The sequence below is a fragment of the Limulus polyphemus genome, unplaced genomic scaffold (genome assembly GCF_000517525.1).
Source record: "Limulus polyphemus unplaced genomic scaffold, Limulus_polyphemus-2.1.2 Scaffold1045, whole genome shotgun sequence".
In the NCBI taxonomy this organism is placed as follows: Eukaryota; Metazoa; Arthropoda; class Merostomata; order Xiphosura; family Limulidae; genus Limulus; species Limulus polyphemus.
In genome coordinates this window covers 84,305-99,987 of record NW_013666655.1, presented here as the reverse complement: position 1 = coordinate 99,987, position 15,683 = coordinate 84,305, and the positions used below count along the sequence as shown (strand labels likewise).

The 15,683-nt window shown below is 32.0% G+C and overlaps 1 protein-coding gene across 1 annotated transcript in view; it reads left to right on the top strand.

Annotated features, from left to right (window-relative positions):
- Window positions 1-15,683, top strand: part of LOC106461853 (lysine-specific demethylase 3B-like) — a 135,920-nt gene that overhangs the window by 58,956 nt on the left and 61,281 nt on the right. The window contains exons 5-7 of the mRNA XM_022388926.1: window positions 4,323-6,163; window positions 8,505-8,685; window positions 9,862-10,079. Coding sequence (XP_022244634.1) covers window positions 4,323-6,163; window positions 8,505-8,685; window positions 9,862-10,079 — 2,240 coding nt within the window. The remainder of the gene's footprint in view (window positions 1-4,322; window positions 6,164-8,504; window positions 8,686-9,861; window positions 10,080-15,683) is intronic.

Here is a 15,683-nt window from a genome sequence, read left to right as displayed (position 1 = left end):
ATATTTGCCAACAAGATTGAATGCACACACAGTTTTCTTTTTTAACACAAATACATTTTCATATACACAAAACAACTTACAATAACAGTTATTACAAATAGTTATTACAAACAGTGAGTTATAAACAAACATTTCACAAACTTACAAACAATATAAAGTCTTCTTTCTAGTTTGGAACTTCTTCAATATTTTATCGAAGATTCGAGAATCTTCTACAACTTTGGAGAATAGGCGGGAGTTTCGCAATACATATCTAACACTATAAGCTATGCATGTTTTTAAATATAAACTTAATCTAAACAAACGTTGATATTAAAATAAATATATAATAATAAATTTGTTACATAATCTATAAATTTTTGAAATACAAAATTGTTCAACTTTGCAGTGCTTTCAGTTTCTCACTCACTTGGTCTAGGTTTTAATTGTACAGCAAACACTTGGAACTCCCAAACGGTTAAGCCTAAATTAATATGGAAAACAAAAAAATAACTACTTTTAGATTTCTAAAATATGGCACCTATTACAAAGTGACTACAAAGTAGTCTTTATAGCAGTTACAGACTTCACATTTTTGACCCTGTTTGCTTGCTAATGAAAAGTGAACAAAAAATAAATTGTATTATGAAAGTATAATAAAACATTCTTAATGGTACAATTAATTAATCTTTACTGATGGATCTTGAACTTTTTATCCCCATTGTTTGCAGGTTTATTTCAATCAAAATAATTAGAAATTAAGATTGGGCACTTGCATAAAATTTTGAAAATTATTTATGAAATGGTGAATATTATAACAAATAGCATTGGTGTGGGCATTTAGAAAGAGAAAGTACTAATAATTCAACAACAAGAACTTATGTAATGGTTTGAACAAAATTGTAAAATATGCTATTAAAGGTTGGGGAATATTTTGAAATAACGTAAAGAGAAATAATTTGAGGGGTTTTGGAGATTTTCTTTTAATGCAACTAATATTAATTGAAGAGTTAGGAAAAATGCTGATATGGTATAATCTCACAAACAGTATTGGTTCAAGGGTTTCAAAAGAGAACATATTGATGTAATAAAGCTGAAAATTGGCATAAGGATTTGGAGAAAATTGTATATGGTACAGTTAAGTCAAATTAAGCATACAACTCAACAAGAATTAATGTAAGGATTTGGAAAACATACTGTTCTGGTATAGTTCAAGTAGAATTGGTGTAAGGATTTGGAAAATATACTGTTTTTCTATAACTCAGAATTGATATAAGGATTTGGAAAATATACTGTTTTACTATAACTCAGAATTGATATAAAGATTTGGAAAACAATTTTGTGGTATAACTCAAAACAATTGGTGTAAGAATTTGGAATTTGTAGTATAATTAAAATTGAATTGGTGTATATTGTGGTATAAAAAATATAATTGATGTAAGGAGATTTTGAAAACTGAATATTGTGGTATAACTCAAAATAATTGGTGTAAGAATTTGGAAAACATTCTATTGTTGTATAACTCGAATAGAATTGATGTATGTTGTGGTTAAAAAATGTAATTGATGTAAGGAGATTTGGAAAACAAACTTGTGGTATAACTCAAATAGAATTAGTTTAAGGGTTTAGAAAATGTACTGTTTTCATATAACTCAAATAGAAATGGTGTAAGGATTTGGACAGTGTATTATTTTTGTATAACTCAAAGAGAAATAGTGTAAGATTTTGTGGTATTACTCAAATACAAATGGTGAAAACATACTGTTGTGGTATAACTCAAATAGAATTGATATAAGGATCTGGAGAATGTACTGTTTTGGTATAACTTGGATAGAATTGATGTAAGGATTTAGAAGAGAAATATTATATAATTGAGCAGTAATTGGTGTAAGGTTTTGTAGAAGATTGTGTATGATGTAAATATAATATACTACTGTAAGAAATTAGAGGGATAAAATTTTGACTTAACTTGACTAGAATTATTATAAGAATTTGGTCATTATGATGGTATAACTGATTAAAAAGAATGTAATGAGTAGGAAAAAAATGTCTGATATAATATAACCAAAATAGAATTCATTTAAGGGTGAGTGCAAAATGCTGATATAATCATACAAGAGTTGGTATAAAGGTTGTGAGAAAACGTTGGTACAGCATATCAGAATAGAATTGGTGTAAGGGTTTGTAAAAAATGTTATTACACAACTTGAACTGGTGTAAAGCTTCAGCAAAAATTCCAATATGTTACATTACACATAAAAATTGATATAAAGGTTTGGAGTGGAAGAAAGCTGGTGTAATGCAGCAAGAACTAACATAAATGTTGGATAAAAAATATGGATATAACTATACTGGAATTGATATAAATGTTTGTAGAAATTATTGATCAAGTACAATTCAAATAAAATTGATGTCAGAAAGGGATAGAAGATTGCTGATTCAACACACACACACACACACACACAAAACCTACTGGAAGCTTTTGATAAAATGCTGTTTAATTTCTTTATTAATTTCAGTTTTAATGGCCTAACATCAACAGCATAGGATAAAAGGTGTTAATCAAACTCTTGTTTAGCTCTATTATCATCATACTTCTGTTGTATCTTATTAACAGATATATTCTTTCCACTACATTGCTGTCCTATAGACTAAATCTGCTGTTTTTTTTTTTATGAATGAAGATGAGTCTTACACATTAGGTTACTGTCCCATAGTCCCAAGCTACTGGTTTATAATACTTGGAGGTAATTTTAAGCCCTTATGTTTCACATCTCAAACCCTTGTTCTGTCAAGTAAGTTGAAACAATTATACAAGTAGACCAATAGTCTCAAACCACTTATATCTTTTAACCAGATGATTTGTAGCCATTATGTTACTCTTTCACAGTTTTAAACCATTTTTATAAAATTTTAGGAGATCTGGTTTGTTATTTCATGGTTTTGAACCACTTTTGTAAGATTTGGTATATTTACTATTTTGAATTTAATTTAATGATTAGTGGAGTAAAAACCATTGAAATTCCAAGAAAATTGTTCTTTTATCTGTTGCTTCTAATCATGTTTTTTCATGCCAAATTATTTTACATTTTGCATAATAGCTTTGACTAGAGTTGGGTAATAAAATTAGTTGATATAATTGATTTCATATGAGCATTGATTACAGTGATTAGTTCCATCTAAAATAATCAATTAATTGAAGTTACGATTAAGTCAGTTGTCACAAAAATAAAAATCTAGTGTTTTCAGTCAGTACTGTTTTGGACTATTCACCTATCCAGTAATCAAAATTATTGTTAAATCAATTGATGTCATGAAAATTATCAACTAGTCAAAATTAATATTTATAGTTATTTCAACTATCCAGGAATAGAAACATTGCCATTATGACTTTTCATTATTATTTTGGATTAATTCAAGTTTGTTCAGCTTAATCAGTTAGTGTCATGACTCATGAAAATAATCAATTAACTAAAATTAGGGTTTCCAATTGTTACTATTTTTAGTTATTCCACCTATCCAAGTAATTGTAATACAGCAGTTATATATGTTTGTTGTTAGTCATAAAGCTACTAATTGGGCTATCTGTACTCTGTCCATAGTGGGTTTCAAAACCCAAGTTTTAGGATTATAAGCTGTTTTTTTAAATTCATCTTTGAGAATAAATGATTTGTTGAATGTAATCAAGTAATGGGCCCAATGAGTAATCGCTTAACCAGTTCCACTAATCACCCTGCTTTAGCCTTCACTTTTCCTTTTGGTGGGGATAAACATCTGTTTGCGTAACACTAATGTTAAAGACAGACTCTGATATGCCAGTGAGTTATCCCAGTATTGAGGGTGTAATTTGCTAGATGCTGTAAAATACAGATTGGGCACAATTATGTAACTACCCGAAATATTGACCAATTTGGATATGTATTTTTACAACTATGAATGCACATTTCTGGCAAGTTTTGTTGCTCTTAGAATGTACCTTCACCATATGCCTTGGTACTGGTTATCCAGATAAAATATTTCATAAGTGTAATCTTTGCCTTGGCAACAAAACCAATCAGTTGCATGTTGGCAACTAGTTTCCTCTGCTGCTATCAATCTATGTGCCATTGTTTTTTTGCCTGTGAATTTACAAAATATGAGAATTAAATTTAAAAAGTAATACCTGAACTTGTATTTTTGGAAGTAATAATATTGGACAGTATGTTAAATGGGTAAATAATTATGTTCTACCCTATAATTTATCCAGAATTAACATAAATTAACAGTTCTTTCTGAAGCTTAGATAATGTTTTACTTGTACCATTTTTAGGGATGTATGTAATCATTATTTCAATCTCTCACAGTGCTCCCTCAACTTCCACAGAGAGATCAACTGGATTTTCAGCAAGAAGAGATCATTTTACGAGTGCTGGTTCAAATAATGTGGTGTCATCTGAAGGCATTCAGAATTCCTTATATCTTAAACAAACTGTAAAATGTATACCTGAAAAACCAGGCTCTTCCCATCAGACATTGTTTGGTAGAAAGGAAGCTTGCATGCCCTATCACTACTCATTTTCAAGTTCTTCTCCTTCTCATCAAAACACTGTTTCTACCAGTTGTATTTGCACTTCACAATACACAAGCTCTTTTAAGAATCAATCCCAGAACTTGGTGAACCAAGTAAAACCAACACCTTACCAGAAGCACAGATCTCCAAAATCTCAGTCTTCAGTTCTAGTTTCCACCCAATGGGAAGGTTGCTATATTTCAGCTAAAATAAATGCACCTATTTCAGCTACAGCATTGTCAAACAGTTTGATTCAGGCAGGTCTGATGCCAAACCCAATCTATGCAGCCTCTCAGCTACATTCCACTCCTATGGTAGAAACTCAGAGTCCAACTGTAGTCCATTCATGCCAACAAACAGTTTCCAGTGTTATTGAGGTTTCAACTACATCACTGTGTAAGGTTAGGAGCATGTTGAATGTGGAGCCATATTCTCAAGTAACACCTGTTTACTCTAAGGTGTCTAGTGTTTCAGAGACTCAGACTGTTGATTGCACATCCTTTTCATCAGTACCATCAGTAAAAAAAGCACATTTGAATTCTTTAGCTTGGCAACCTCCCTCTTCAAGTATGTTACCCGTCATGCAGTCACTCAACGTTTTTAAGCATAGTCTGCTTGAAAATAAACCATCCCCATCATTTTCCACCCCTGGACAAGCAAAAACGTTTAAATTGAAGAACAGCACTGTAATTGATTCAGACAACAGGATAACTAGAGATGGCAGTTATACAAAGCAACAAAAGAGTAATGATGATATGAGTTTAGTATCTTTCCTTCAGCCTCTGATAAATTCCACTTCAGCCAGAGTGATATCGACAGTTAGCATAGTTACTACACAGCATAGTTCCAGTTTCATGGATTCATTTTGTTCTTTTGTCAACTCGTCTCAAAAATCCTTAGAAGAGTCCTCTTACACTTATTCTAAAGGAAGACATAAAATCAAACCTACAGTAGCAAGTTCAAAAAATCTTTGTGACAGGTATTCATCTACCAGTAGTAGTACCACAGGACCAGGACAGGCTTTAGACTCTGATACAGAAACCAGAGTAACACCTAGTCCAGCACTAAGTACTTGCACCAACTATAGTACCAGTAGTGGAGGAAGCATAAGCACAAATTATACCAATCTGGAGAAAGCTTGGCTGCAAAGGCGTACTGAAGATGAAGATGTTAAATGTGTTGGAACTACTAAACTTGTTGAAAATCCTGAGGTTAAGCTGAAGACCTTGAAGTTGAATAGTCCAGTAGTTTCTGTTAATTATTCTGTGCATTCTGTAATGAACATAAAGACCTCTGAAGATGAGCCTTCTATTAAAGAAACCATACTTATAAAAACTTCTACTAATAATTTTAAAATAAATGACAACCCTGCTGTTTGTGAAGAGAATCTTACAAACTTTGCCTCAGAAACTGAGCATAAAAACAAAATTCATATTTCGCGCAAAAGACGCTTATATCAGGAAGAAAAGGAAAGCAGGCAGAAGAAAGTGAAGCAGAAGGGAGGTAGTGTTCAAGAAAATGCAGAAGATGGAGACACCAACAAAAAAACTTTTAAAGAGACAGGGAAACAGGGAAAAAGGGGAAGGCAACCTAAAGAACAAGAAAGTGGGTCTGATTGTCAGAAAAAGAAAATTTGTAAGTTAATATAAGAGTATCTCTAAAATTAGTTACATTATAGATGAAAACGTCTAGAAAAAAAAAAAAACCAAGACTGGTAGAAGTTCAAAACCCCAATCTGCATAGACGAAATGTGCATTTCTTCAGAAAGTTATGTACAACTGTTAATCATATTCAGTAACATTAATTTGATTAACTTGGCTGTTTTGCAACTTTTTATAAACGTTTTATAATATTATTAATAAAATTATTCCATAAAAACAAAATTCCAACAGTACTTGATATAATAATTCTAATACTAGAGGATAAACTTGTGCCTCTTGTATGATGTTTGTAGTAAAATTATTTTACTAGTGAAACATTGTTTAGAAAAAATGTACATAGATGGGATTGAATCCTTGACCTCCTGCATATGAAGCATGTTCTGTGCCATATGAGCCAAAGCCCAAAGATTTTTTTCACATATGCAGCATTATTAAGTGAAATACTATATATATGAGAAAGGTACATGTTTTAATTAGATAAAATCCTTTAAATAATGATGTTGTTGGACATAAATGAAACAAAAGTCTAGTAAGCAGAATATGGAGTTGTATTTAGATTTAAAGTAAAAAAGTGTAAAAATGTGGAATGCCTATAAATGAAAAACAACTCTGTACACAGCATTTTTTGTACAAACACCTTGTCTTTGTGGATAATCACCATCCTTGACTAAGATCGTGAGATTCCTTCTTGACTGAATTTTTTATAAAGTGATGTTATTAAATAGGGAATTTTTAAAATTATGCATTAAAATGATTGCATTATTTATAAGACATGGAAAGGTAAAGAATTAACTTATTGGGTTTCTTTGCAGGTTTGTGTAGTAATTCTCTTTAAAGTTAATGTTATAAATGTCATTCACTTTTGCACCTATGTAAGTGTAAAAGTACCACTGTACAATTAGCCAATAGAAATATTGAGTTCTGATACGATATTTTACCTCCTCTCACAAATAGCTTTTATTGATTTATACTGTGCTCTATATGTGCAAATTTGTACTTGCCATAGCCTTGATTCTCTCATCTACCCTCATGTGTATTCATGTGGGTTCTCCCAGTGTAGGTGGCATTGACACTCACCCTACTGCAGACCCGATGTATAATTCCAGATGCTGTCAGGTGTTGGGCGATGCATTTCACTAGCATGCAGTTCACCCCTCTGGCTGAGGCACTCTCCTTCCTACCATCCCCTGGATGTCAGTTTCTGGCAGATATGGTGATGGTTAGAGTTGGACCAGCCACATAAATCCTCACATGTGTTTGGCCAGGCACCCTCCTCCTACTGTAGACTGGAAAATACATTCCCAATGCCAATTTGCTGTCCACCTTCCTACCATCCCCTGGATGTTGGTTCCTGGCAAATATGGTGCGGGTGTGTTGGATGTGCACACATGATTATGCGAAGGAGTCCCTCCTGTGATTCTGCCCTTATTGAGACACATTTTCATGTTGGCAAAGAGTATATCTGGCTCAGAAGTGGTGAAGTCTCCCATAAGGATGTTGTCTTTTGTTTATTCACACACCACATGGTCTTCCTTTGGGCACTTTCTTCTCACTAGATTCTCCACCAACTCAGTATGAGACTAGAAATTTGTGAGAGAGGTAAGATATTGTATCAGAAGTTAACATTTTTCGACACTGAAAATGTATTTCAAGTAGACACCTCAGCTCTCATTTCCCACCTGATCTCCACACTTCCAGTGTAGGTTTGGTATGTACTGCTAAATCTTGAAGTGATTACAGGCTGCACCGAAGAGAAGGTGCATGATGGAAGTTGTGTTGCACTCCTATTGGTGGAGTGTTGCTGCATGATAGCATGTAGATGTGTCATGTGTTTGTCTGATTTAAATGAAACTGAAATTATCTCTTCAAATTTCTTTTATGGGATACCACCCTTTTTTCATGTTATACCACCATTTAAGGGTCTGTATATTGATTAAATAGGATTTACTTTCCAAATCTAACATTTCAATTTTAACAAACACTTTAAAGTTTTAATCTTATTGTAATAACATTTATCATTTTTGTTTAATAAATTGTTAATAGAGTGTATTATTATTTTTCAATACTTATGATTTACTAAAACATTTTAATTAGCACTTTCATGTGATAATTTATCAAGCATCAATTAAAGTCCCAACATTTTGTCATCATTTTCCAGATTTTATTGTTAATTTGTGAGATTATTATTTTTATTTAAACTCTCGGTGATTTCATATTAGGAAAGTTGTTTGGTGAAAAGAATAAAAATGAATGTTAAATGAAAATTTTAAGTTGGAATTTAAATCTACAAATTCATATTCTTGGTCAATTTACAGGCAACTCATTTGAAAATGCACTGGTTGTTCAGTTGAAAAGAATAGGGGAGCCATTTCTACAGAATGGGCCATGCTGTGAAGTAGCTCCAAAGTTGCCAAAGTGTAGAGAGTGTCGAATGACTCCTCATCAAAGAAGTAAAAAAATGAAAAATATATTTTGCAGATTCTATGCTTTCAGAAAGTGAGTGTTGAAAACATATTATTTTGTTTCATTGTTATATTTTCTCTATCAGTGGCTCTCTCAACAGGCGTCTCAGCATTTTAATTTCTGTTCTTATCAACAAGCCTTCTTTCATATACAGGGTCCATGTCTCAGCTTTGTAGAGGAGCACCAGTCTAATTACAATCTTATTCACTTTGGCTTTCAGTTCTCTTGGTAACTGTTTGTCACAGATGAGTGTGGCTACTTCCTTCCATTTCTTCCAAGCTGTCTCACTTCCTCATTCACTTTGGATTGTGCTCCCCAAGTACTTAGTCTTCCACCTGTTCCAGGAGCTACCAATTTACTTCTGTGATCTTAATCTTCTTCCTACCTCTTCCACTCACCAAGACTTCCATTTTTTCTGGCATTCATTTTCAAGCTTCTTCTTTTGAAACTCTTCTGTCACACTTTAACTTGCATTTGTAACTCCTGCTCACTTTCAGTAAATGATAGTTCCCACAGGGGGCTAATGGCCAACCCTAGGTGCAGTATCTTTACTTCAAACTTGTCCTTTTCTCCATGTACCTTCATAAGTAGCTCTCACTAGTCTGATCAGCTTTTTTGGGCACTCCTTTCTTTCTTTTGAAAGTATCTTTCTTGTGGCACCCTGTTATAAACTTTCTCCTAATGTACATGGTATAATTTTTTGTTTCTATCAAGTTACTTCTTCTGCAAATGTTGCAAAATTAAGATTGCACGTATTATTCCTCACCCAGGCTGAAACCCAAACTGTATTTTGTTAATATCTATGACTTCCTTTATTCTCTTGAGTGGGTATAGAGTTAGGGTAGAAAAAAATAACAGATAAACTATAAAGTTTTACTGAAAAAAAATAAACAATCTGATTTCTTTTGTACGAAAGACTTGTAATGTTTCCTGAAAACTTGTCAGATTTTGTGAAGATATACAAAATATATTACAAGTTTTGTATGGAAACTCTGATAGTCACTTTAGGGTTATGAACTCTGTCAAATCGACTGAGCTCATAGCAAGAAAGTTTAAAAGTCATGTTTTAAAAAGCAAGTTTTTCTCCATTTAGCTTAAATTTCTATTTGATTGTTTTATATATTTAATGTGTCAACAATTTTGTATCCTAATTTTGTTACAGTTTTATAAGTTGTAATCCTTACCTTTGTATGCAAAATTTACTATTAGGCTGAAATGTGGAAAAAATGGGGCAATCCTGAGTGCTGGCTTCTCTCAACTGGCAGATGCATCTAAGGAAGATCTTCGGTTGTGGATTCCTTCTGCGGATTCTCCTCCTAATTATTTGGATTTGGAGACTGCCAAATTTTTATTGACTCATGTGGGTGACCAGTTCTGTGACTTAGTGGACCAGGAACAGGAAGCAAAGGGTCTCCACATGTCTAACAGTAATTTCATTTAATAAAACACTTTCAGTAAATCATCTTATTTATATGGATTAATCTCATGTTTGAATATGGGACTGAATATTACCAAACTTAGCCTGAACTAAAGTGTTAAAAATTCATTTTTTCATCAGGTTCACCAAAATGAACACTGAAGTGTAAAAAAACAATTTGTTTCTTCTCTTCGAGATATAATTTCTTTTAACCCTAGAATGCCAGCGTTAAGTTTTCAGTCATTAACATTAGCATTCTAGAGTTAATTGTTCAATTAACAGTATTAAACAGCTCACTACAGACAGGTCAAAGAGCTCATGTCACAATGTTTTTGAAAGTTGTTTTCAAAACTTCAACAGTTTTATTATCCATGTATCTCAATAAAATTGGAATCAAAATAGTTTATAATTCAAATTTTTATGTATGTCTTAATTTCTTAATTTGAAAAAAATTCTAAACATCCTTTTTTTATGTGTGACATGGCATGTCCTCTTGTCCTATTGGTCAGTTTATATTTTATTATGCGTACCATACATCTGTAGTGGTTAACGAATTAGAAACTCAAATTTCAGACACTGACAAGCGAGAATATAAAATTATAACTTCCCATCTTTTTTTATTTGTTGAGATATCAATATATTTAGCAAATCTATCGGAGTAGCTCCTCCCACTACTTCATTCTTTTGAAATCTCTTGTCTGTTCATACCTACTTCTTCTAAGTATATGTTTTTAACCAATTGGAAGAGTATATTCCAAACTACTTAAATCTGGCAGTCATTTGTAACTAGCTTGAAAGGGAAAGCTAGAGTTTTACTGGAAATGTTGAAGTCTGTTGACTAAATCCTTGCTCTGAACAAAAAGTATTTTTTAACCCAAACATAGCTTAGTTAGAAAGCCAGATATATTACAGTGATCTTGTATGTATCAATATAGTAATTTGATAAGTTTTACTTTTCTATAATGCATCTTTGAAATTTACAAAAATTCATTTGTCTTCTCCTATATTTGAGAGAATAAACGAGGCTTATGGTGAGACTTAGCAAGTATGATGTACAACTACAAATCAATTTTGTAACATTGTAAGTACTAGAAATCATTGTTTTTCTGTATATTTTTTACTTGTTATTCTAAGTTTTAAGAAAAATAACTAAAAATTAAGTATTTATGAGTAAATATAATAATAATATTTATATGTATGTTCGTACATATTTACACACTTTGTGCACCTATACTAAATTCCAACAACCATGGGAAGATAACTAACATCCAAATACCTACCAAATGTATTGGATTGGTCTGGACTTTGTAAAGAGCCATATAATTAATATTTTTTGGTACTTTTATTACTTTAGAGAATTCTTATTACAAGAAGCCAAAAAAATCCTCTCCCACTGTATTCTCGGAATATGGATTACAATAAACTTTTGGGAAATCACTGGCTTATTGCACTGAACATACATGTTTGTTATCGACAATGTCACGTTAACAGTGTAATGGCAGGAGCGATGATTTGTTGCTTTATGTTTGGCAGGTTTCTACTTCAGCCACTAACAGTAAAATATACATAGAAAATAGATGTGAAAAGGTTTGAAGTAGAAACTTTCAGGAGGAGTACTTTAGGACTTCTTGGTCAATACTGAAAGAGATAGAACAGTACTACCCATTTTGTTTCACATTTAAATTTTTTTTTATGGTGGTTATGAATTTGTTCAAATTGACTGAATAAGTATAGAATTAGGTAAGAGAAAGTAACAGATAAAATATAAAGTTTGAGAGAGAAAAAAACATTTGATATTTATTGAGGGTATTTTAGAGATTAAGCAAATTAAATATGGTAATTTTCAGATGAAGAAAAGTATTTTTAATCTTAAATTGAAAATAATTTTGCTCTTGGAAAATCAACATTCTGACTCTCTGTATTCACGGACATATTCTTAGTAAAAAATTCAGATTGTTTTTCTACAAAAGACTTGTAATAGTGACTAAAAGCTTGAAAAATGTCATGAAGATATACAAAACATGTTAAAAGTTATTGTATGGAAACTAATGGCAATGGTCACTCTTGGTGTCACATGGTTGATGTAATTCACCAAGGCAGTGATGAAAGGGTTAAAGACAATGTAATTTTATTTGTTAGTGTTCTTTTATAACCTATGCTGAGTACCAAACTGATATTACAAATCAAAATTGTCATACTGTGTCAATACGTTTTGACCCATTCATGATGGTAGAAGTATTCACTTTTGGTAAAAATGTTTGGTTTTGTTAAACCAAAAGCTGCTTCAAAATTGTTTTGTGACAAAATTAAAAAACATAACACCTATATTGTAAGAAGCAAAGATTTATATTAAAGTAATAAATAGTTCTATTAAGTTTAGAAAGTACAACATTCTTGTACATTCTTCCCATTTTAGTTACTTTTAAAATAATTTCTCAGCTAATCTACATAATAACTTACACAGATGTGTGTCAGATGCCAGAAAAAAGTTGCACATGAGACGTCTCTCAACAGGATACATTGTTTTACAAATAGCTTATCACAAGAATAGTGAATTACTTTTTCTGGATCTTTCATATGTGAAAGAGAACAAATTCAGTTCTATGATATTCAAGCTTTAAAATATAAAGTAGGTACTGTGCTCAGCGTGAACCATGATATTAAATTAAAGCTATAACATGCACAAGGTGTAGCTATGATTGTTATTGCAAAACACACCTGATATATTGCTTGAGGGTTGACCATTTGTTGTAATGGGCAATTATCATTCTTTATTATATATAGCAAAATTTTCACTTTTAGATACAAACTTCCTATACCATTATATATTATACACTTTCAAGAAAATCAGATATACAGTATTTGAACACTGATGCTTTTGTTGTTGCAATTAATGATATTGACAAGTTATGTAATGTTTAAAGGACAACAAGGGACCTATTGGGTTCATCTAAAAACATCCAGAAAAAACGACTCAAAGGAAGCCCTTAACATTCAATTATTTACCAGGCCTTCCCTTAAACTCTTAAATATACCGCTTCCACCACACCTGAGGGCAAACCTGTTCTAATGGCCAACCACCCTATTAGAAAAGTAAGATTGTCTTAACTAAAAATGACCCCTATCTTATCGAAATTTATATTTGTGTTCCCTAAGCTTATCATTATTACCATTAAGCATGAAAAAAATGATGATTCAACACTATCTTTTGCCATAACTAACATACTAGATATCATCCTAACAGCTGTCCTCTGAACTCTTTCAAACAATTCACTGTCCTTCCTAAGATAAACAGCTCGTGACTGAACACAGTACTTCATATGAGGCCTAACCAGTGACATATACATTGAAATTATAACCTCTCTACATTTGTATTCAATATTTCTGTAGCTATAAACTAAAATGCTATATGCTCTATATCTAGCAACAACACATTGTCTGGATAGATTAAGAGAATGATCAACCAGAACACCAAAATCCTTTTTTCCATAATGCTGGTATGGTTATTCTCATCAAAATTATTCTTATAATTGAAATTGTGATAACCCACATGCATAACCTTGCATTTTTTATAATTAAAAACCATCTGCCAGATATTTGCCCAATTTTCCAAATGATCTAAATCCTTTGGTAAACCACTAGCAGTAACCTTGCAGCCAGAAATACCCAAGATTTTAATATCATCTGTAAATTTAAGTAATTTATTGCCAATTCCTTCATCTATATCATTGATGTAGAACAAAGGTCAACACTGAATCCTGAAGTACCCCACTTGTTACATTAATCCAGTGTGACTGAACTTTATTATTTATAACAATCCTCTGCTTTCTTCCATCCATTCACTTTTCTCTCTAATGAGCTAAATTATCTTCCACACCTATAGAGATAGTTTGTTTTAAAAATTATTCTATGTGGCACCTTGTAAAATGCTTTCTGAAAATTTAAATACACCATATCCACACCCTTACCCTTTTCTACAAAAGCAGTAACCTCTTCAAAGAATGTCAGAAGATCGGTAAGACAAGATTTTTCCGTCAGTGACAACATTTTGACTGTCCAACAGAATTTGTTCAAGGACTTTGCAAAGTATCTTTCATGAGGTTTTCAAAAACTTTTCCCACCACTGATGTAATACTAGTAGATATATAGTTTCTGGGATAATTTTTATCACCTCTCTTGAGAAAAAAGGTAACATTAGCAAACTTCCAGTTTTCTGGGTCCTGCCCACTAATTCAAGGACATACAAAAATAATAGTAGGTGACTCGTATATCTATTTCTTAATTTTCTTAAAAACTCTTGGAAGCATATTGTCTGATCCAAGAGCCTTATCATTCTTTAAGTTTCCTGGTTTCTTCTTTACAAGCTCAATTATTGTGTTAATCTTGTTCAGTCATGTTTCCATCTCACAGTTGTTCAGAACAAAGAATATTGCTTAAATCTTCATTAGTAAAAAATGAAGAAAAAGGTAAAATTTAATAATCCAACCATCTCATAGTCATAAGATATGAGCCTGCCTTTACTATTCCTCAAAAGCCTTACTTCCATCTTAACATTTTGCTTACCCTTATGTATTAAAATATATCTTTACTGTTAATTTTTACATTTTCAACTAACATTTTTTCATATAATAATTTTTGAATTATTATTTGGCCAGCTCTTTTTATTTTCTATAATCCTGTAAGTCTTTCATCACAGCAGTCAATTTAAACTCCTTAAATTTATTAAACTTTTCTTTAATGTTATCCCTTATACCCTCTGTAAGTCAACCTGGATTTTTACTTACAGCCACTATTTTTTTCTATAATGAGCATGTCTATCTTTAATATTTAAAAAATGTTCCCGACATTTGATCAATGTCTCCATTCATTCAGTTACCCAATTCACAACAAATAATTCTTGTTGCATCCCGTCAAAATTTGCTTTTTTGAAATGTATAACCAAAATCTTATTATTCCAGATCCGTATATGCATTAAAACATAAAACCTAATAGAGGATTGATCATTTGCACCCAGATGTTCTTGTCCTTATATATTAACCTAACTAAGCCTAGCATTCAGCTCTAGTGACCAACCTACAATTTCATCCCCCACAATGAAGTCTCAGCAGTATCCCTGACACAATTATGCCCATTTTCTTTAAATGCCATTATAAGTATTCTGTAGTTATCATTTAGATCATCTGATCTACCTTTCCTTACATTAGTATTCCCTGTGTGCACAATAGTGAATGCATCACTACTAGCACCCTTTACTATATCACTTGTTATGTCAGTTATTTTCTCCATCCCTGCCTCTGTATAGCATAATCTCATTCTTTTCTCCCTGTTTAACCCATGGACTATTCAATCCAGGAGCCATGATAAAGAACCACCCATAACTATAATCTTCTTTAAATTTAAGAATTCCAGAAAACAGCTAAAATGGGACAGAAAAAATATATCACATAAAAACACTTCACTATTGTGGCACTATTTTCCCTATCCCATGTTAGCTGTTTTTTGAATTTTTAAAATTTAGTAGAGTGTGAGAAACCTCCAACATTTATATTTATAACCTTGCATTTTTCATTCCCGTCCCTCTCTGTTCCTTTTCTTTTTCTTCTGTCCCATAGTT